The 24,453-nt window shown below is 31.2% G+C and overlaps 1 protein-coding gene across 1 annotated transcript in view; it reads right to left on the reverse strand.

Annotated features, from left to right (window-relative positions):
* Window positions 1–24,453, reverse strand: part of LOC108913837 (protein Skeletor, isoforms B/C-like) — a gene marked incomplete at its 5' end in the record, with an annotated part of 107,014 nt that overhangs the window by 10,967 nt on the left and 71,594 nt on the right. The window contains one exon of the mRNA XM_018719477.1: window positions 21,595–21,694. Within this exon, the coding sequence (XP_018574993.1) occupies window positions 21,595–21,694 (100 nt within the window). The remainder of the gene's footprint in view (window positions 1–21,594; window positions 21,695–24,453) is intronic.

The raw sequence follows: 24,453 nt of genomic DNA on the forward strand, positions 1-24,453 counted from the left end.
GCGCTTTTACGAGCTTATCGGTCAATAAATAAAAAAGTTGTGGGGTGACTTTAAGTAAAATACATTGCATATGCATATTCATATATACATTGAATCATTAAGCTCTTTGGGATAAAAAGATTGAAATAATCTCCTGAAGTTATGTTACGGATTTAGGAAAATTTTATATACTCGTATTAGAACCAGGTGAGTAAGGTTAATTTAATCAAAACATTCTGTATAACAATTCCAAGCGCATATTTGCGTCTACAGACGATGATGCGACGGTAACACCCTTATCCAACTTTACGCAAGAGAGGAGTTTTAGCGATTACGATCATTAAAAATCGTTGATCCTAAAATTCCGAGAAATAGCTGAGTAATTCGTTTTTATGCAAACATTTCGTATTTTACTGCCCATTCGCACCCTATTAAGTCGACCTTTCCTCAAATACAAAAGTAGTGAAACGTGAAAATAGGCATTTTAAAAACCCTTATTCTCATTACTTTCTGTTAAAGATAAGGAAATCGTAAATTTTATATTGTTTGGGTATGGCATCAGATATACTAATGTTAAATAATGAATAATAAAATATTAAAAACATTTGTTAATGTTTTTATCAAATAAAATACACGGAAAAAATTCCACTTTGCAAATTGAAAGTTAATGGGTTTTTAATTTAACTTCATTACATTTTCATTAATGCTTGGATGTTAACACTAAAGAATTTATAATCTATTTTTAAACAAATATAATTTGTTTAAAAACGTACCCATTTTGGGTAAAGGGTCAACTAGATAAATCAATAGCATTTGGTTCTGTTAAAGACAAATTAAAATTAATTACAGGGTGTTTAAAAAATATCTGTTTTAATTCTTATTAGTATTGATCCTCTTTTGCTGCGTTATCGTAGACGCCACTGACTTTTATTTAGTATCTATAGGAAGCTAACAGAGTATTTTCCAAGTTTATGTCATAACTTTAGGAGGTTGTTCTTTGGGTAAAGTTGTAGATTTAAAACCTTATTAAACCAATGGTCTAATGTCACTCGTTATCTAAATCGAAGTAAAAAAAGAAAGAATCCCAGCATTTCGGCGCCACAACGCAGTATAGATGTCAAGTCATTATTCATTATTTTTTCATTCATAATAGATGAACTCGTCACATGGTTAAATAAATTTAAAATATCTCTAAAACTATTAATTTCACAAAAAGAAATGTATGAGAATTTCTTTTAGAAAAACAATTTTAAATACCCTACAATCATTGAACGCCCAAATAGTCTAGGAGCCAGATAGGGTTCCGTGGCCAATCAGAGTGGCACGGCTACAAACATCTTATTCTTAAGTATTTTGACCTCCTGAATCCAAAAAACTTGGTCGCAAAACCTGAAAGTGGTCAGTTTAATTGTTATTAACAAATTAAATGTTTAAATGGCTGTAAAAAGTTTATTTTTTTAGCTAGTACAATTTTTTAGCGTTAATAGATACTTTTTCTCATAATAAACATATATGTTTTTGAAAATGAAAAAAATATTAACTTTAACCAAAGTTATTGCAAATTTAGTGCAAATGTCTTACATCTTCCATCTCCGCGCGCACCAATTTTACCATATCTCTGGTTCTATTGGACGGATTAAGACGCACGACATCTCATTTTAAAGCTTGAACTTTATTTTAAAAGATAGGTAAGCTCCATTAATTAATTTATTTATTTAATAATTAATGGCAGCTTAGAAAGTTGTGAAATTTCAACGAAAATGCTGATTTTATTTGTTTATAAGACTTTTTTTATTATTCAACTTCGATGAAAAGCTAAAAGAGCCGGATATTGTTCCTCGCATCCTAACAATCATTTCATGCCTTATAGTTATTAGTTTTTCTTGATCAAAAGCCGTGGAGAGACGCGGGTACGTTGAGAGCGATGTATACGCGCGCTCGATCGAAAGCTCAGAGTGCAAGTGCGCTATATACTTATATGTTTTTGATGTTAATCTATTTTTAAACAAGAATTACAAACACCATTCGACTTTGCAAGGAGATCCGACTATTTGATCAATTTTGGAAAAGGTAAAATGTAGTTCACAGTAAATTTCATTGTCAAGGCATTAATAAAATTAATCATATAACCGGAATCGGTAGTTTAAATATTTAAAAATGTGATGTTTCATTTTATAGATTATTCAGAAACCACTATCGAAGCAAATATTAAAATGGCAGAATAATATTTAGTTAAAGTCGTAAAGAAAGGTATAACCTGTAAGAAATTTATTGACCTACAAGTATGGTCTTATCACCACTCAAAATCCGTTTTAATAGAAGATCTGCCCCCTACAAGTGGGTCAATACAACTGCACATTTTATGGTGTATATGTATAGTTTACAATCAGGTAAACTGTTTAAATAACCACGCTGCAAAGTTAGACCCACATATGTTCGGCTGGATAGATGATGGAGATACACTTGCTCAAAAAAAAAATACATATATCGCTTCCTCCGCCAGATGAACTCATCACTAATTGCACTTTGCAAAGTATGCTCTACAAGTTCATGTGTTTGTGTGGTTGCTCATTTTGCTATTGCCAAAGGCAAAGCACCTGCAAAAATGTCTATAATGAGCCCATTATTAAAAAATAAATAAATTAATTAAAATCTAAACAATTGTTGTTATTATTTATGTAAATCTTATAAATTTCAGTAATTAAACCAACTGTCTTAATAATAAGTTTCTTAACACGTCGCGCTCTTGCACTGAGCTTTCGATCGAGGGCGCATACAGGGTGTATCTAAATAACACCGAAAAAATTCAAGGGGCGATTCTCCGATGAAAATTAATAGGGGTCTTTGGTATAAAATTTTTTGAAAAAACCCTTCCCTGAAAAGTTACGCCCCTCCTAAAATTACAAAAAAAAATTGTTTTTCTTTTTTATCTTCCACGTACATCAAGCTAAAGAAACCAAACTTGGTGAACATTATCTGTCAATAAAACTACACTTTTTGAATTTTTTTCAACCCTGAACTATTTTTGTAAGGGGTTGAAATAATCAACCCCTATGACATTTTTTCTTATAATTTTTTTTTCGATAAAATTTTTTCCTTTTAAAAAATATGTCTAAAAAACCCCATTCATTTACTAACTTTTTGATCTCTTCAAGTTTCTTCGAAAAGTTAAGGATTTATGACAAAAAAAAATAAATGTATTGTAATGTATTTTTAAAAAGATGAGCTGTTTAACGCGAGTGTATTTTGCCGAAAGATCTAGTGGCCTGTTCTTTACAATGGAATCCGTAGAAACAAATGTCAATGTCATTTATTGTTACTGTTTCTTACTATTTCACAAGTTTCATGATTTTGTGTAGAAAATATTAGTTAATAAACCGAAAATATGGTTAACTATTCGAATTTAGAAATGGCAGATATGCATTTTACATATGGGTATGCTAACGGTAATGCATTGGAAGCGCAAAGACTTTATGCTGAACAGTACCCAGAGCGTAGATTACCCCACCATACTACGTTCACAAATATTCACCAACGCTTGCGGGAACTTGGAAAATTTGAAAAGAGAAGTCATGACTGTGGCCGTAGCCGAGAAGTTAGAACTGAAGCTGTCGATGAAGCCGTACTTAATTTAATTGAGGAATCCCCAGAAACTAGTACCAGGAAAATAGCTCGTGTCCTAAATGTAAGCCATTCGGTAGTTTTTAGAATTTTAAAAGAACAACAGTTATATCCCTATCATCTCCAACGGGTGCAGTCGTTACTGATTCGAGATTTTTTACCACGTGTGGTTTTTTGTCAATGGCTTATTAATATGATCGGCCAAGCGCCGCAGTTCTTAAGAAATATTTTATTTACTGACGAGGCGAATTTCTCAAGAGACTGTATTAGAAATTTTCGTAACAATCATATTTGGGCTGAGGAAAATCCTCATGACTTTTTTGAAGGAAATCATCAGTATCAATTTTCATTAAATGTGTGGCTCGGAATTATCGACGATCATTTAATTGGTCCCTATTTTCTTCCACGACGATTAGATGGTGACTCATATTGTCATCTTCTCGAAGAATTACCTATTATTCTTGAAGAAGTTCCCATTCAAATTAGGCAACGTTTATGGTTTATGCACGACGGTGCACCAGCCCACTTTAGTATACGTGCAAGACGTCACTTGGATGAGGTGTATGCCAATCGATGGATAGGTCGAGGAGGATATGTAAATTGGCCAGCCCGCTCCCCTGACCTTAATCCTTTGGATTTTTGCATATGGGGATATCTGAAATCTTTGATCTACTCAAGGCCAGTTGAAGATATCAATGATTTGCGAAACCGCATTGTAGCAGGGTGTGAAACGATAAAAAATTCACCAGGAATATTTGAACGCATACGCAATTCTATGAGAACAAGAGTAGATGCTTGTATTGAAGCTGAAGGCAATCATTTTCAACATTTTTTGTAGATTGTATTGTCAATATCCGACAGATTTTTATTTTTTGTTACTGTTATAACATTATTCATCATTTGTTCACTTTTAGTCTAAGTTCCAAACTTCTTAGCCTAGTAGAATCATAGGTCAACTATTTGGTTGAGTGTTTTTTAATAAAATGTTATTTAATATGACAATAAATGACATTGACATTTGTTTCTACGGATTCCATTGTAAAGAACAGGCCACTAGATCTTTCGGCAAAATACACTCGCGTTAAACAGCTCATCTTTTTAAAAATACATTACAATACATTTATTTTTTTTTGTCATAAATCCTTAACTTTTCGAAGAAACTTGAAGAGATCAAAAAGTTAGTAAATGAATGGGGTTTTTTAGACATATTTTTTAAAAGGAAAAAATTTTATCGAAAAAAAAATTATAAGAAAAAATGTCATAGGGGTTGATTATTTCAACCCCTTACAAAAATAGTTCAGGGTTGAAAAAAATTCAAAAAGTGTAGTTTTATTGACAGATAATGTTCACCAAGTTTGGTTTCTTTAGCTTGATGTACGTGGAAGACAAAAAAGAAAAACAATTTTTTTTTGTAATTTTAGGAGGGGCGTAACTTTTCAGGGGAGGGTTTTTTCAAAAAATTTTATACCAAAGACCCCTATTAATTTTCATGGGAGAATCGCCCCTTGAATTTTTTCGGTGTTATTTAGATACATCCTGTATATCGCTCTCGACATACGCGTGTTTCTTCATGGATTTTGATAAAGAAAAACTAATAACTATAAGGTATGAAATGATTGTTAAGATGCGAGGAACAATATCCGGTAACTTTTTTGGCTTTTCATCGAAGTTAAATAATAAAAAAAGCTTTATAAACAAATAAAACCAGCATTTTCGTTGAAATTTCACAACTTTCCAAGCTGCCTAAGAGAGTATTATGAGTGCACAGTTCTCAAAAAATTAAAACTGCTACATCAATGACTTTTTTTGAACATTTGATGGTTGCACTGTATTTAAAATTGTATTTTATACAAAGAATATTTATACAATTTATTTTTGAGACATACCTACAGTTTCAGATACATTTTAAATTTATTGATACTTAAATGTTTTTTGGGCATTCTTTGGATACTTTTATCAAGTCTTTTATAAAGTTTTTACGTTATTCCATTGAAAAGCACAACTGCTGTGCCACGCACGTTTGCAATTTTCTTATTTCCCAAGGGAAATAACACAAAGATAAAACTAAGAGTCCACCATTATCATTTTATTCAATCAGTGGTTGGAAATCATCAACGACAAGTTAAGTAGTAATAAAAGAAATATTGTTTGGTATTTCATATTTCTATGGAAGGTACCTAGATAAACAAAATAAAAAACTACCATATTTAACTTTCAGTTGCTTTAAAAATTTTGAGAACGAAAAGTTTTACTTAAATTTTTGTTTCTTTACGGTATAACAAATATATAAGTAGATACTAAGAGATATCATAAAGAAATAATTACAAACCAGTTATATAAAATATTACACAGTTAAATTTCTCCTAATAGTTACATTGCCCTTGATATTTTTTCGATTTTGATTTCATTTAGGAGGTAAATTTAATATAATAAAATCAAATAACATTAGAGTCCTACAAAATTTTCATATTTGTGATATAGTAAGTCGAAATCTAAGTTTGCCATATATTTTTTTATTTATTGTGTTTAGGAATATTTAAATAATGCATTTATAAACTTTAATCTCATTAGGAATATTCCATAAGCGAAGGTAAAAAAGTTAAACTTACGTATTGAACCGCATACTACTAAAAAATAAAAAAGTCAGTGTATGTGTCTGTACGGTATGTGTAGGTGCAAGGTCTGTTCAGAAAATAACCGAACTCTATTTTTTTTAACCATTTTTAATTTGATATATTATTGGTCCTTGTCTCCTTCAAAGCACTCCACTCCCCTATTCACACTATTGAAAGGGAAATTGCGTTGATCGGTTGATCATGTCATTTTACCTACTACTGTAGTCCAATTAAATGGGCCTTTAAATCTTAATTTTTGTCAGCTTGATTGAATTTTTTATTTAAATTAGTTTGAGGTAGGTATATAATAAAAATAAGTGACAGTAATTTTTTTTTCAGCCCCCGGCCAGGGGTGAAAAAAGATAAAATTGAGGGGTTTTTCAAGATAATTCAAAAGGGCTAAGAGTTAGAAAATGAAGTTTCTTATAAAAGTTGTAGAATATAAAATTTTACATAAAAATGGTCTACTGACATTTTCTCAAACTATTAAAATTAACAAAGTTAGGGAGACTAGAAGTTAAGGGATGATTTCAGAAATTAAAAACATCTAAACAAGTAGAAAATTGAATGAATTTTATATATACAGGGTGTTTTTGAATGGAGTAGCATAATTGATACCAGTGAATCTACATTTCAAAAGAACACGATCTGCAAAAAATCGCCTTAGTAAAATGTTCACCCCTGAAGAGATATGGGCCATCAATGTTTCCAAAAAAATTATGAAAATTGGCTGTAATTTGAAAACCGAACGAGGTACAAATAACAAATTTTTTACAGGTTGTTTACTAATACAGATGCGAGTTTTCAACTATTTTTCGAAAATTTTAACCCCTCGAAAGGGGTTGAAATAACCACCCCTCAAGCCATTTTTTGCCATAACTTTTATATTTCGTAAAAACTCGATATCCAAAAATACGCATTAGATAAACTGGTTCTTTTAGAAACTTTTACCTCTCTAGCAATTTTCCTTTAAAACTTTTCGTTTATTAATAAAAAAATAAAATGTATTACCATTCACCTCACACCGTATATGATTGCAATCAATCAAAGAAAAACTAAGTGTGCTGCTGTCATGCCAGTTGTCACAATTAACTCTTCTGTAAGTTGTCACTGTTATCAGCTAAATACTTTTTGGGTGTAAATTAACAAGAATTATGCCAAATTTTACTAATGATGAATATGTGGACATGCTACAAGTGTATTTTGAATGTCGCAAAAACTGTGCTGCGGCAACAAGAGCGTATAATGAGAGATATCCAAATCGTCAAGTTCCCCACAGACAAACTTTTTCGGCGGTAGAACGAAGACTTCGGGAAACTGGAAAAATACAGCCGCATATTGAGGGTACCGGCCGAAGACCTACTGTTCGTACTATTTATCTTGAGGATGCAGTACTTGAAGAGTTTGACGAAAATCGTCAGACTAGTACGAGAAAAACAGCAATGCACTTAAATGTGTCCCATAGTGTTGTTTGGAATATTGTCCATGATAATTTATTATATCCTTTTCACCACCGGCCAGTTCAAGCTCTACTTGAACCAGACATGCATAAGCGAGTTGTTTTTTGCGAATCGTATCTTAATATTCTAAGAAATAATTTGAATTTTGCCTCAAAGATACTTTTCACAGATGAAGCAACTTTTCAAAGACATGGTTTAACCAATATGCACAATCTTCATTCCTGGGCTCATGAAAATCCTCACGAAGTATCTATGACAACATTTCAACATAATTTTAGTTTAAACATTTGGGCAGGAATTGTAGAAAATGTGCTTGTCGGCCCTTTTGTTTTACCTCATCGACTTGGTGCTGTTGAATATTTGCAGTTCTTAAATGAGCATCTACCACCACTTCTGGAGGAAGTACCATTAAATGTACGTCAGGCCATGTGGTACATGCATGACGGGGCTCCTGCTCACAGCACTGTAGTAGTTAGGCGGTGGCTTAATTTAAATTACCCGAATCGTTGGATAGGTCGCGGCAATGAGGCACCTATCTCTTGGCCTGCACGTTCTCCCGATCTAACGCCCATGGATTTTTTCTTTTGGGGACATATAAAAAGTATTGTTTATGCGACCCCAGTTGACAGTGTTGAAGAGCTACAGGAAAGAATATTCGCGGCGGCTGATGAGATTCGCAACAATCCCATAATTTTTGCTCGAGTCCGTAACAACTTTGATAAACGTGTTAGGTTGTGTTTAGAAAGAAATGGCAATTATTTTGAAAATGTCCTTTAACTAAGTTTTTTGTTTTTTCTCTTTTTGATAATAAATTATTTCTTAGTTTCGTTTTCATTGTACTTCTATTTAATAAAAGTTTCTGCGACATTCAAACAGTTATTTGTGCAACTACTGTAAAGAGTGTGTATTTGTTGTACGATGCATGAAGTTTGCAGCTCGAGACGAAGTTGAGAGCTGCAATCATGTTAAGTGCAACAAATATGCTTTTTGCACATGTTGCACGCAACATTTTTTCTACGATTGTTTTTATTTCAAATTTTATTTAACAGTATTTTACATAATATTAAAATTTTAACTGACAACTGGAAATTAATTGCGCAAATTGTCAATGTCAGACGTTAGGTACTTATGGATATGCTTAGATTAAACTTGTAATCAATATTTTTTTTGTACTACTGTAAAAAAAGTTAAACTTTTGGCACAGTAGGTAGTGCAATAAGTAGTAAATTTTGCACGATCGTAGAAAAAAACACTTGTAGCATGTCCACATATTCATCATTAGTAAAATTTGGCATAATTCTTGTTAATTTACACCCAAAAAGTATTTAGCTGATAACAGTGACAACTTACAGAAGAGTTAATTGTGACAACTGGCATGACAGCAGCACACTTAGTTTTTCTTTGATTGATTGCAATCATATACGGTGTGAGGTGAATGGTAATACATTTTATTTTTTTATTAATAAACGAAAAGTTTTAAAGGAAAATTGCTAGAGAGGTAAAAGTTTCTAAAAGAACCAGTTTATCTAATGCATATTTTTGGATATCGAGTTTTTACGAAATATAAAAGTTATGGCAAAAAATGGCTTGAGGGGTTGTTACTTTAACCCCTTTCTAGGGGTTAAAATTTTCGAAAAATAGTTGAAAACTCGCATCTGTATTAGTAAACAACCTGTAAAAAATTTGTTATTTGTACCTCATTCGGTTTTCAAATTAAAGCCAATTTTCATTATTTTTTTGGAAACTGATGGCCCATATCCCTTCAGGGGTGAACATTTTACTAAGGCGATTTTTTGCAGATCGTTTTCTTTTGAAATGTAGATTCACTGATATCATTTATGCTACTCCATTCAAAAACACCCTGTATATTTTTTTCAAAGAAAAGAAAGTTTACATTTTTAGAGTAGATAGAAAAAAAATTATAAAATTTATTCATTTTTCTGCTTGTTATAATTTTAAATTTCTGAAATCATCCCTTAATTTCTAGCCACCCTAACTCTGTTAATTTTACTAGTACCAGAAAAAGTCATAGACCATTTTTATGTAGAATTTTATGCTCTAAAACTTTTATAAGAATTTTTTTTCAAGCTCATACCCCTATTGAGTTATCTTGAAAAACCCTTATGTTTTATCGTTTTTCACTCCTGGCCGGGGGTCGAAGAGAAAATTGCTAACCCCTATTGGTATTATATACCTCAAACTAACTTATATAAAAAATTCAGGCAAGTCGACCAAATTGCGATTTAAAGGTCTTTTTAATTGGACTATTAAGTATTTTCACTACCCAAATTTCATAAAAAATTAAACAAAAACCAAAAATATAAAAAACTCTATTTTGAAACACCTTGTATTGATTTGTATTGACTCTCATTACCCTTATGCAACTGGACAATATCGGAATCGTGGAATATTTTGCATAACTTAACAAACATCGACAAATTGCACATTTTGCCTTGATATTCAACTAAGGTATGTCATCGATGTAGCTACGCTCTACCCAAACACCATAAAAAATGTTTGTTTTCTTGGCACATAAATCTCACAAAAATAGATTCTCCCTTGAACTTTTGAAATGCTGTTCCTCAGGTAATTGACATCAGAATTATTGATTTTCCAGGGACAGTGAATGGTGCTAATATTAGAGTAATTATAAAATTATAATATTTTAATATTAATGAATGCAAAACGTATCTTTGTTGAATGTCTGATATTCCGTATTCTTCATCATACTCTTCGTTCCAGCATTGAGATTTTAAATGAAAGAAGTAAATATGTAAGTGAAATTAGATTATTACTTCTTACCTTATCTGAAACTTTATTATTATTAAGTAAAATTTAATTTAAATAAAATATAAATTCTACGCTTTTCTAAAAAAATTACATGGTTATTAATGTTTTAAAATTGAAAAGTTATACTTAACTGAAAGTATGTTTTTAGTAAAATGACAGAAATAACTTTGTGGCGGTAATGAAATAAATAAACAGTAGGAGTAATAAACCAGTAAGAGGCAATACGCGTTGTAATAGCAGAAATAGGCTAAATCTGTAGTCAAGCCCTGTACCGCTCTAGCCTCACAATACTTCTGATTGCCATAAAAACGTGCCATACACTCAACCAAACGTCAAACTCACAACCGCACAAACGAAAATGACGGCCAACGTCCCTCAAGCAAAAAACCTGGATTGTTTACCGGCTCGCCAGGTCGACAGGGCAGACGCTAGATACGTTTGTAATAAACTGATCGATGCGAAGCATCAGATCAGAGGCAGTAATGTAAATGTTATTATAAAATAACGCGGATAGGGGGATTACTAAAATGTGAAGTAGTTGATGCTTCACCATCATCAGTAAAAATTACATATATTAAAACATTAACTATTCTAGATATGCGCGTGTCATCTTGGTAAATGTTGAACGGTCAATTTCGTTTTTGAAATTGGTATTCATCGATCGCTGGAAATGATTAACCGCGGAACACTTTACAAAAAAGTGGGGTTTCCATTTAAAAAAATTGGCCTTGATTTCATAACTTTTTTTTGGGCCACCCTGTATAAATGAAAATTGCTTCAGAAAATGCGCAACTAAAAATATAATTCGACGGGTCCGAGCGAAGTTTCAAATAACGAACATCTGATTTTTAAATAAATATATTCCATACTTTTGCCGCTCACTGTATATACAAGGTGTCCGCATTTTTTGTAGCAGGACTTTCACAACTTGTACTAAAAGTCCTTAAAAAAAAGTTTATGTAAACATGTATAGATGCGTCGTTTTCGATTTACAGTGTTCAAGTTTAAAATGAGAATTGATTTTTTATTCGTAATTCTCTCAGATTTAGCTATCAAAAATACAACTTTTTTGTTATTTACTTTTTTCCTATCTCGCTTTGTTTAGACAGAAATAAAACTATTTGTTTCACACAGTTTATTGTAAGATAATAAAAAAAATAAACAACACGGTATGGAAAAACAACTTATTGTATAAATAGACCTCAAAGCAGCTGTTCGAAATGCCCGCCATTTCGTTCTACACACAAATTACAGCGACGTATCAAAGACCGCCTAACGTCTTTCAAATGATGTGGAGTTATTCTGAGAGTAGCTTTCCGGATTCGTCGTACAAGTTCCTCTTGCGAGTTAACAGGCATATAGTCCAAGCATTCTGTCACGCATTAATGTTAAATTTGCAGAAATTATTACCTGGACAAAAAAAATATGACCGTATAGAAAATTAAATTTTAAATTGAGTTTCTTGTTCTTTAAACTCGATCCNACAGATATCTTTTGTATTTCTGGCGTCGAGGAACTTTATACGACTTTATTTAATAGAATTTAAAAAAATGTTTCAAATTTATCTGAATTAAATTAATACTTTAAAATAAAGTAAAAAAGCGAGAGTTAAGAAAAATACATCTCTGAAAAAGAAACTTTATACTCATCGTTTCCTTTTTTTTACATTTTTTTGCGTTCGAAATTAATAATATTTTCGAAATTACCATTCATATAATGCAGATAAGAATTCAAAAATGTGCTAGTCGTTCTTCCATTAAGAACGGAAATTGAAGTCCCGTTTCATCTAACAAAGTACTACAATATTCATATAGATGTCGCTACAGGAAATACGTTTATAGTAAAAATAGTACGATTATTTCATTCATTCAAATTCCGGCAAAACACACCTAAAAAAAAAGAGAAAATGCCAGGTGCACGCACACGTGCACGATAATGAGTTGTCCGGCCTATACGTCCATCCCACTCTCTTGCTATCTCATAATTGCATATGAAAAGAGAAGGGTAATAAAATAATAAAAACTCCAATTTGCGGCCGCCGGTTTTTTGTTCTGAAAATATTTCTATTTTCTATCTTCTACATATTATTATGTACATATTTACAAAAAAGGAGGATGGCAAGTGGTTGTACAAATTTATAATATTTGCAGCCAACTAAAAGTTTTATTTCATATTATTTTCTACATTTTAGTACTTATATGGATTCGGACCAGAGTAGGTGCGAATGTAATTATTTCTTGTATGGATCTTTGAGCTGTTATCTTTTATTGTTGCGTTGTGGCTGCGAAATATTTTATTTGTGGAGTTTACTATTTTTTATATGAAGGAAAAAACATTAACAGAGTAAGTATTACAATTTGCTAGGCATAGTTGTACTTAGTACTAAATTCAAGTAAATAATAGATATTAAAATAAATATGTAGGTATTGTATTTGATTATTTGAAAATAAAAATTACATATGCGACAATGGACTTTCCGCTTACTTAGCCGTAATATAAATATGACATATTGTCGTTGCAATGCACATACAGGCTGTTCCAATAGTGTGACAAAGTTTATAATTATTTTCAGTTATAGTTGTATAGGGCAAAATCTTCAGGCCAAAAACAAGATTTTCTGAACGTTTAATTCGGTCTGAAAATAATGAATAATGGAAATAATAATAAAATGTGAATCCGAGCAAGTAACTTTTTTCGTATCACTACTACAGGCAGTTATACTAAACTTTATCGCACTATTGTGGCACCCTATATATGACTAGATATATCATTATGGTAAATCAAAAGCATAATAGGTAAAAATGTATAATTATCTATGTTTATAACAAATATTATCTGGTAAAATTCTTTTCTTACTTTCAGATACAGAGACAGTTAAATATAACCGGAAGAAGTCTATATGTTATTTCGTAATATACCTATAGTGGTGAAAACAACCCGCTCTATGTAGAACAAATTAAGAAAGATGAAGAATTATGGAAAAAATCAATGGCAACAAATTTGGAACAATTTTATAAAAATTGTATACTACCAGAAATAATATACAAAAATATTCCACAGGGAAAAAGATGTATGGATCCAGAATATATTATAGAAGCTCAAATTAATAAAAAGAAATAATTTTATTTTATGATTTTTTAAATTTTTTCCTGTTCTACTGTACCTATTCTATTTATTTCTTTATTACTTTCATTTATTTACATATTTATTAAACTACACTGTTCCACAGAATTTCTGTTTATATTGGAGGTATTAAAGTACCTATAAGACAACTATTTTTTCAATTGAAGTGAACTGAATTACCTATTTCTCATAAAAAAAATTTAGACTCAAATCGTCCTTTTGTACATAATTCTTTACACATTTTTTGGACAAAATAAGTATATCGTACATATTTTTTATATTTTCTCATTATTATGTATATTCACAATTAAAATTCTATTTATATTAATATGCAAATTTTTTTTATCAAGAATTACTTAATATTAATTATTAAAAATATAATATTTTCCATTTCTGTTTATACCAAAGTAAGCCGCTTTATTCACAAATCGTAATTATAACGTAACTTTCCGTTATGAACAACTTTTCTTATTAACATTTTTTTTATATTATCAAAAACAAAAGCAGTTTATTCTTCAACGTTATTAATTTTGTTAAATTTCTGATCACCCTGTATATATATTTATTACAGTTTTTCATGACAAACGTATTCAATTAAAAAGCAAAATATTTTTTGTCACGAATTACTTTTTCTAGTAGAATAGAAAATAAAAATGTTTTCCCTCTTATCCACTAACCGTAGATACTAATATAGGTATATTAATTATAAATTATGGTTTTAAATAAACTAAAAATTGTTTATATTTCATATTTTCTAAAATTATATAATAGTATGGACTTGCACTGTTACTTATATACTTTTATACAAAAATATATCTAAAATGATCATGACATTCTTTAAATATTTACGTATCAATTAACAGAAACCATGACTACCAATTCAGAATCAGGTTATACCAAATTAACCACATACAACAGCTGTTCGTTAAAAATAACCCGAGTCCATTCATAAATAAATTTTTACTAGTGCGACATCTATTACAAATCAAGCGAATTAAAAGTCGGAGATAATGCTATTCATGAATGAATATTTTTTAATAATTTTATTCCAATATAACTTTTTAAATAATAAAGTGATGAACAAACTATGAAATAAAGTCTAATCAGTTTATTTATTTAAAGACAACTATATAAAAAATTGCATAATTCTATAATACTATGAAGAAATAATCGTTTCTTTGTAAAAGTCCAAAAAACCTTCATATTTAGAAATTAATTTCTCACGAATTATTTACCTATCCCAATTAATTTTTGCTTTACTGTCTTCATTTATACTTTGCCAAATGTGATATGAAATTTTACTACTTTATTCCATTGCTTTAAAAAGATATATTGGAATAAAAAAGGGCTGTTTTCTACCATTTTTCGGTATAATTTAGGCAACCAGAAATGCATCAGTTTCCATCCTTAAACTAAGTGACATATAGGTAAAAAAATATTGGAAATGAAGCAAGTCTTGTATAAACTACTTTTCTATTCCATTTTGTCATGTCACTGTATCATGCTTTCCATACGCCAACATCCAGTTTGGGATTAATGATTATTCTAAATATCACAGACGTTTCATATTATTTATTTTTCCAAGGCTATTTCTAAGATTAAGAAACTTTACGAAACGGTTGCAGTAGGTAGTTTTAATAAATTACTATTTAAGAGAAAGTTTTTCCTAAATTGTTGTGGAAAATACTCTTGGATGTATGAAAATATGCAACTGATATTTTGCTAAGCAAATAATTTATTGTAATATCCATATTCAATTTTTTTCACTGCTCATTATTAGCGTTATTCTGTGACTGTGCCAATCCTCCGTGGCGATTCGATAATTCATCATGAAATAAATGTCAATCTCATGTACCTGCCGATGACGATAATTATTTATTGTTACATGTAATACGTGGGCTGGCAGAATGTGGGCCATTTTTTGTTGAGACTGGCAGCTGCGTCTAAGAAGAGCGCAACCTGGTAAATGTCGAAAAAGATTGCTCAATTTTTCTTAATGTACGTTGACCCCGTTTTATGTAATATTCATTATAGCCTCAGTTTTTCGCAACGTTTAACATAGGAGAATGGCCGTGGGAGTGTCGTCGCGCAAAAAAGAAAATTGAAAGTAAAAAGGCTCTTGGTAGAATCGCCGACAGTAACTAATTGCCTCCTACATTATGTACCCATCACTTTAGCCACGCACGTCTATTTTGCGCCAATTATTGTTAGAATTAAAATGTAAGCTTTACTTGTACAAGGTGATCTATCTATGTGGTATAAATTTATTATTTGCGTCCTTCGAGAAAGTGTACAAATTTTAAATGAACATTCATCAAATAAAAATTAACAAAAAGTTTATGTAAAGCGTCATAAGAAATCGCTTCGTTTTCAAGATATTGAAGATATTCAACTTAAAAAAATATACAAGGTGTTCCACCTAAGAGGGTTTTAATAAAAGTTTCCTGGAATCATGTGGGCCATGTAAAGAAAATATTTTTAACTTTACAGGGTGTTTCATTTCGCGAGGGCGCTACACAACTTTGTTATTTTCAATGGAACACCCTGTATATTATTGCATTTTTGAATTCCTTGGTTAATATAAGGTAGAGTTTATTAAATGTACATAGTGTTTAAAACTTACCGTTTTCGAGATAATCAATGATTGTTTTTGAAAATAATCACAATTTCAGCTCTTTAAGTATGGCTAGATTGCGTCTAAACTGTAAGAGTTAGAAACCTGCAGTTTTCACAGTTCGTTTTGGCATAAATTACTCTATCTTGTCATTTGTAAGCAAAACGTGTACGTTATTCAGACTAGCAAATACTGTGATCTACATTTAATAGTCTTACGAGTTGAAAAACTTCAAATGGAATGACCCATATCAATTGTCATGGGTGAACGCAAAATTGAATGCCCTTTCGACTGATATAAGGTTGTTCATATTTATCTTTGACAGTTTTCCAGATAAATCAGGTTGTTTTTTAAAGTCCGAAAAAGTAGCTATGTAACAGCGTCAAGAAGGCCTTGCAAAACCACTTTTCTTTCACATTTTATCAGGCCTGGGATTGACAGTGTCAATATTTACTGGCATGTTTAGAAAGTGGATTGACAAACAAATGTAAACCACTAACAACAACTAATTGTAAAACAAAACGCAAAACGAAACAAATTGAAACTCGGAACACAACAAGGAGAAGAATACTTAGACCACTGGTTTAGATCAATTGTTCAAAGTGTTCGGTTTTTAAAAGACTGTTCAATATTGGTCAGCATGTCTGGCGTAATTTTTTGAAATGCTCATGTAATGTGCTACCACATATCTTCGGCGGTAGTTGGTGGTGTAACGTAAACTTTGCTTTTTATAAATCCCCATAAAAAGAAGTCGCAATTTGTCACATTTGGACACCTTGAAGGCCAAGTTACTGGTCCCCCGCGCCCAATTCATCTGTTTGGAAAAGTTTCGTGTAAAAACGGACGAACTGCAACGATATTGTATTGCATCTACATTCTTCGAAGTGCAGCTAAAGGAATGTCGCCTAACAAATCTTCTAGTATGTTTGTTAAAAAGTTTAAATAAACTGCTCCAGTTAGATGCTGGTCAAAAAAGAATGGTGCATTGACATGGGTTTCCAAAATTGCTCCCCATACGTTCAAAGATCATCATTGGCTATGAGTTGTCCGGAATTGGTGGAGATTTACTGTGTCATAATAATGGCAATTATGACTATTTTTTATGAAAAATAGCGTCATCGGAGAACATGACCCGTTTAAAAAAATCATCATCTTGATTTAACAGTGCCCACTCACAAAACTCCAGTCTCCGCTGAAAGTCTACTTTTAGTAATTCCTGGTGTCACTGGATGCGATAAGGATGTGTTGTGTTTTTTAAAATCCTATGTATCGACGTTGCATTAATACAACTGCAAGACATTTTACTACAGTCATTTTTTTTAGCTGTAGATTTACCTGTACCATTTGCGATACTCCTTTTGAAAACCATAGTGTTGGATAGACTATTTCCCATTACGACGTGGGGTCTTTAGTCTTTTTCATAAAATGTACCGTTTATGAGTCAAGAAACTTCTATAATAGTAGTAATAGAAATAGTAATTCATCAACAAATTAAAGTTAATTACCTTGCTCCAATTTCTCAACAACTTTTCCATGTAATTATGCAAATGTCTAACCTATCAATTTAAAATCCATACAAATCATTTAAATTAAGTTGAATTTTTAATAAATTATGAGATTAGGAAATTTAGGTAGGTATATCAATTTCCTACCCAATCACTAGGAAGAAATGTGATTGATGTATCTTCAACCAAGGAAACGCCATTTCATCTTCACTCCTAGATATTTATGCATTAAAGCTTTCTTTAAGATTTCTCTAGACGTTGTAATACTCGTAACTAACAAGAAGCAAGGTTACAGTAAATATAAGTTAAGGTACTTATAACATACAAAATGATTGTGTTGTAACTACAAAGTAATAATTGTCTCCCATAAAATAACTCTAGTTTTATATTACCTCTGCAACACTGTCTTGCGTTCATTGTACCGGAAGATTAGTAGGTTGATCTTTGTCAGTTTGATACCATCGACGTCCGAGCATTGGGTAGAGGTGACCATTTAGGATGTAACACTTTATATATTTCACAAATACTCATACTATCTGTAGATAGACTTTAAAATAGCTAATTCGCTCTTCATCAATCGTATCGCTTGTGCCATGAGTACTAATAAGTTCGAAATTGGTATGTATATACAGTCTGTTTGATTATAAAGGCTCAGACTGTATATCTAGTTGATCTACTGATTACTGTCTGAAACATCCAATCTACTTTGCTTCGAGGCTCCCTATATACGTGTTTTTCGTGACTTGATAAAAAAATAAACATATTTTTTTCAATAGTATGTACGACAATGACGTAGATAAAAAAATTGATTTCTAAGGCACACTTGCAACATTTTTTATGACGATCTTCCCCTAAAATTTTTTAGTGCTGCGAAATATTCAATTGTTTTGACATCATTTCGTGACTCGTCTAGTGCCTTTAAAATTCGGTATTTTTCTCAATGTTGGGACCATGTAAAACGGAACATCCCGTGTATTTTGTAATCAATTATTTTATAAGGGGGTTGTCACGGATCCTGATTAACGTTATCAAAAAATCTTTTGATTATTTTAAATAATACAAGTTTTATGGATTTATACACAAATAAAAGTGGACACATAGTATATTCTATATAATATTGACTTAAGTGTCGAAATTATATAACGTAACTGAAATTGATATTACTGGATACTGAACAAATGAAAATTAAAAATCTGCAAAATTAGTCAAAAAATGAACCATTTCTATTGTTTCCAATTTCTTGACCAATTTGTTGCAACTACATAGGAAATGTGCTGTAATTTTTGTGTATACTGGTTAATTTTTTATGGAAACGTCCTTATATTTCGGTTATTTTAAATAGAAACATTTTGACATTTTAGTACGAAATTAATTATCTGCAAAGCCATTATTCTGAATAACTAAATCTAAATTTTAGTTGGTTCTAAAATTAAAAAAGCGATAGACTTTAAAACATACAGGGTCGGAAAGTCCCCATGGTTCATCGGCCGTTATGTGAGAGCGATAAAGTAAGTCATAAAAATCCGTGCGATAGAGAAAGATGGCTATAATGAAGGCGTCTAATAGTCACCGCCCATTTCGCCCTTCCACAAATAAGAAGTGGATCTTCTGGGGATGCTAAATTAGAATATATTATTAACTTTTAGATAAAAATCCATTATGTTTTTAAAAACTTTTATCCTTTTTTTAATTTTAATTAAGAGAGATATAAAGGTGGTTCCATGAGAAGTGAAACTTAAGGTATACATTACATAGACCACCTAGACTGGCTGTATCTAATTCCAATGCACGGGTATCAGTGATGGCAAATTGCGGAGAAGTGGAGTGTGCGATGTAATCTGACCGCGCATCCTGTGAACAGGTCTGGATTAAGCAATATTTTTACACTTATGACAGATATTCATTTTTCAAGTTTGGAATTCAGAAAATAATTTATTTTAATGTCTCGCTTATATTAATGTCTTGCTTATATTAACCTACAAAATAATTTAAATATATTTATTGTCCTTTAACTAATGTTCGTTCATTTAATATTTCTCTTTTCGTAGATTTTACTGAAATAAATATTTTGACTTCATAATTTATTCTCACATCAAGATACTATTCACATACAGCCCTTACAAGTTCTGTTAAATGATTACAATTGTTAGGGAGATTATCACATTGATGTTCATGCAAATTTTTAAATATGTTCACATTTAAAAAGTTTTTTAATACATCGTTATTAAAAAAAATTATTATTTTTTCTGTTTCTTAAATTGTCATTTTTCTTTTTTAAACGAGGTTTATTTTCTGCGGATTATCTTTTTTTTGTTTATTGCAAATTTAGGAAAGTCGCCTAACTTAACTACTTAGGTCAAAATATCATGATGACTGCGACACGATAGGTTGGCTGATAGGAGACTGGGACTGTTCATGTTCATAAAAAAGTATTAGTGAAGATAATTTTTATGAAATTATGTGGTGAGCATTAAAATGTTCACTAAGTATTGGGAGAGTCCTACATGTAAAAAAATTCAAATTCAAATCGCACAGTCCAGGCAAATGTTACAGAAGTGTTCTAGGTCAAACTTGAACACACTGTGCATATACATACATATAAAGTATAATGACTTATTATTTCTGGTAGATTTAATGTGGGAACTGCATTTTTTGCTAATTTGCGTTCTTTTTTTTGAAAATTAAAAAAATTTCTTCAAACTGATTAGAACATATACGTGAAATTTTGATGGTATCCAATCCTGTCTTTTAAAAGCTCTCACCTATCTGTACTTTATGTACAGATACATAATCATACATACAATATCATTTAGAAATCTGTAAAAATTAAAATATTAGATTCGAAAAATCGAAGCAAGTGTAAAAATTTGGTAATCAAATTTTTCCAATCCCCCTTTTCCAGGGTGCTGAACATGAATTTGAAATTATTTTTTTGTTATTTTTTCGATCGCAAAAAATAATATCACATTAATTTTCGGCTCCCTCAAAATTAGGGGATTGGAAAAATTTCATATAAATTTTACGTAAAGTAAATAATTATTAAACATATGTTACAATCATTTATTCATTATTTTATTAGCAATTTATAATAACATCACGTTTACCATTGCACTATGTGTGCAAACAAAATTATAAAGTCGACCCTGGAATACTCTGGCCTTAACCAAGAAATAGCGTATATAATGGTTTAAATTTACGTTTTATATATTGCTTTATTGCTTATTTTATTTATCTAGAAAACTTTTCGGTTTTTTTCACCAACTTGTTCACTTCTATTTATACAATGTCTTACAATACATTTGCCCATGAAAAAATAACTAATTATTGAAATCAAAGCGACACGTACAGCTCAAGTTTCCAGATACGACTGATGCTGGGCTACCGACTAGACACCCAACTGCCTTCATCATAATCGCCCTTTAGCCAGTCTATGTGGTCTATGTATACATTATAACTTGATTTATTACAATTTCTTTACCAATTTATTTAATCCAAAGTTGGTAAATGCAAAACAAGTTACCTATATTAACTGCAACTGCAACTGCAACGAAAACGTAAATATTGTTAAATAGGTCCCAAGGAAATTTAATGAGAATGAGGATGGATGAAAACATTCCAAAAAATTATAAGTAAAATAAAATAATTTCTTTACGCATTTTTTATAGCATGAAGTGACGAATTTAAAAAAATAGGTTTACTCTTTCACTGTCAAGCAGTTTATACCTATTGCAAATATTTACTGTTGTCGAAATACCAAACTTTTACAGTACGCTGACATCTTAATGATACGTTAATTAAATCTAAAAAGCATCAAATTACATGTACGGCGATCGCTGACTTGTGTCGCCGGCACCACTCCCGCAATTTGCACGTAATATACGACTTACCTAATTTTGCAACCAGTTGCACCACAATGCTCTCTCCCGCTATCGCCCAACGCACCTCAAATGCCAGGTCATCGTACAGCACCTCGCAGTTCAACTTGGACTGAAACAATTTGCTATTGTTAATTTATTGTTACACAATAAGATGAGGGAATCGTCAAGTCAAGTAGCTCGATGTTTTTAAAGCCTACTTGACTGGATACGAAATGAGATTTTTTTTTAAATTTTCTGCTTGTCTTGACTTTTTAGCTTTTACTGCTTGTCTTGATTTGCTATTATGTAACTTCATTCAAGAAGTTTGAAGAATGCCGAAATAATTAGCTATGTTTCTGCAGTAAATTTCTACAAGCATTTTTATTTAGTTTGAGTTTGCTATTTTACACAGAATTTTGAAATAAGGGTAACAAACTGATAATAGAGAGAAAAGAGATATCCATTAAGCTCAAACCTGTCTACCGACTAGTTGGAGTAGGAGTTTTTTGCCCTTTTTTAATTGCAGATTAAATCCGTAATTTCATTTCAAAATATATGTCCTACTATACATAATTAGTAACAATTAAAAAACACTAATAACATAGCTGACTTTGCACATCAATCCGCCAAAAAATGAAATATATTTGAAATTAACTTAAACATTGATTAAGCAGCCAATATTAGACAACTTTGATTACCGAAATTAATGTGCATGTTTCGGATTGGCAGTCCACAGATCTTTAAACAGTTTGATTGTCAGTAAGTAACAGTTTGAGAATCCTTCGCGAACACCAAACTTCTGTCAGAGTTTGAGATGTATACTGCAGAAACGGTAATTTCATAATGTATACGTTCCGTATAATTGGAATTCTTCGCACAAGACAATTTCCAACAGATCTGGTTATTTTATATTTGTATCTAACCTAAAAATATATATTTATTTACAAAACACAACAGTGAATTTATTTTTAATTTAATTTGATTGATTTTAAAAGCTGATTTTGATTTATCATGGGTAGCTGTTCTTTGTATTTCCATGTTATAACGAGCGTTCAAATAAAAACGTGGTCAAGTTGGTTCTGAAAATTTGGACGTAGGGCGTAGCGTATAGCAAATGAACTTAAACGTCATCTGTCAAAGCGCTATATCGCCGCTATTAATTTGAATATTTTCGTTTTAAAAAGCGTTTAAAATGGTGTTTTCTCAAGAACAAAAAGTGTTTATCATAGAGTCCTACTTTAGAAATGGACGCAAGATTGATGGAATATGGAAGTATTCTATTGAGGAATGTTTCATAGAATATCAAAATCAATTTCCCGGCGTTGTTGAGTACAAAATTTTTCAAAGTGCAGTTCAGCGTTGTGTTAATGTTTTTCGTGAAACGGGCAGTGTAACAAGAAAAGAAGGAAGCGGCCGACATAAAAAGCGGACTGAAGAATTAAAAGAAAATGTCTAACAAATAATGGAAAATGCGCCAAGAACTTCTGTACGTGTTTTATCACAAATGGTGGGAGTATCAGACGGTACCTGCCACATAGTGTTAAAAAAGATTTGCGTTTGTTCTCCTTTAATTGTTTGTTATTGTTATCACGATTATTCTTTAAAATAAAGTTATATAGTCATTAACGTTATTGAAACTGACAGCTGCTATACAGCTCGTTGAGAAATGAGGTTAAGTTGGTCGCTATAAGCTACTCCCTACGTCCAATGTGTCAGAGCCAACTTCGACCACGTTTTTATTTGAACGCTCGTTATTTTCTGTCTATCTAAAAATAAAATGTTCTTTGTACCTGTTTAAAAAATATAATTATGCTTACAAAATGGATAATACGCATTGCGCAGCCTTCAAATTAAAAGTTTCTTTTAATAAAATGTGTCGGACAGTTGCTCTGACTGCTGTGCGAATAAGCCTATTATTTGGACATATCATTTTTAGTTTTTATTTTGGATCTATTGCATACCTACATAGGTTTCTGGTAAGGAGGAACATTTTTTGATCATCAAATGAAGAAGTTTATTTGATAAGATGTAAGTGAAGTAAGATATAGCGTAAAAATGCGAGAACTAATAATATAATGTTTTTTTAAGACTTCTAACTTATTATAAATTTCTGAACCCTCTTCATGAAATACAACGTTAAGTTTAGTTTGAATTTACACTTTAGTAAGTTAATATTTGCAACGATTTTTATTCATTGTTGTATTGTATAAGCAAACAATTCTTTTGAGGTGCATTCCACGTATATTCACAAATTGGCGTTTCTGAGACACAAGGCTTGAAATTTACTTTTGAAATCAGTTTTTGAACAATGATTTTGGAAGAAAAATAGTGTCAAATTGCTAGATAATATTTAGTGTTTATGGTCAGGGATATGTCGTGTTTTTTTTTGTAAACTTTCTTTGCTTATGAATAGTTTTCAGGATGCTGAAAGTTCTCATAATTTTTTTATTCTAAATTTATGGGTGAGATATAAAATATAACAAAGTGCTAAATTAATGGCGTAATGATGAGAACTAATATAGTCGAAACCTGTATAAGATTGGTGATTGTGGTGAGGAATGATATATTTAACTTGATATTGATATTAATTTAATGCTGATGAAGGCATCAGCCCGCAGACTATTTGCTTCTCGCAAATCACAATACCAATATACAGGGTGTTAAAAAAAGAGGGTAAAATATTTAAGGAGGTAATAGTATGAACCAAAATAAGCAGAAAAGTCTCAATAAACATGGGTCCACAAAGTAACGGTTGCGGAGATATGGTATGTTTTATGTTTTTTAGCCCCTTTTTTTATTTTGCAAAAACGTTGTGTATTTTCTTATAATAGTTGGTTGATCTTTAGTGAAATAAACAGTACGTATTTGACAGTTGTTCTCAGTGCACAA

The sequence above is a fragment of the Anoplophora glabripennis genome, unplaced genomic scaffold (genome assembly GCF_000390285.2).
Source record: "Anoplophora glabripennis isolate ALB-LARVAE unplaced genomic scaffold, Agla_2.0 scaffold1041, whole genome shotgun sequence".
NCBI classification, from domain to species: Eukaryota; Metazoa; Arthropoda; class Insecta; order Coleoptera; family Cerambycidae; genus Anoplophora; species Anoplophora glabripennis.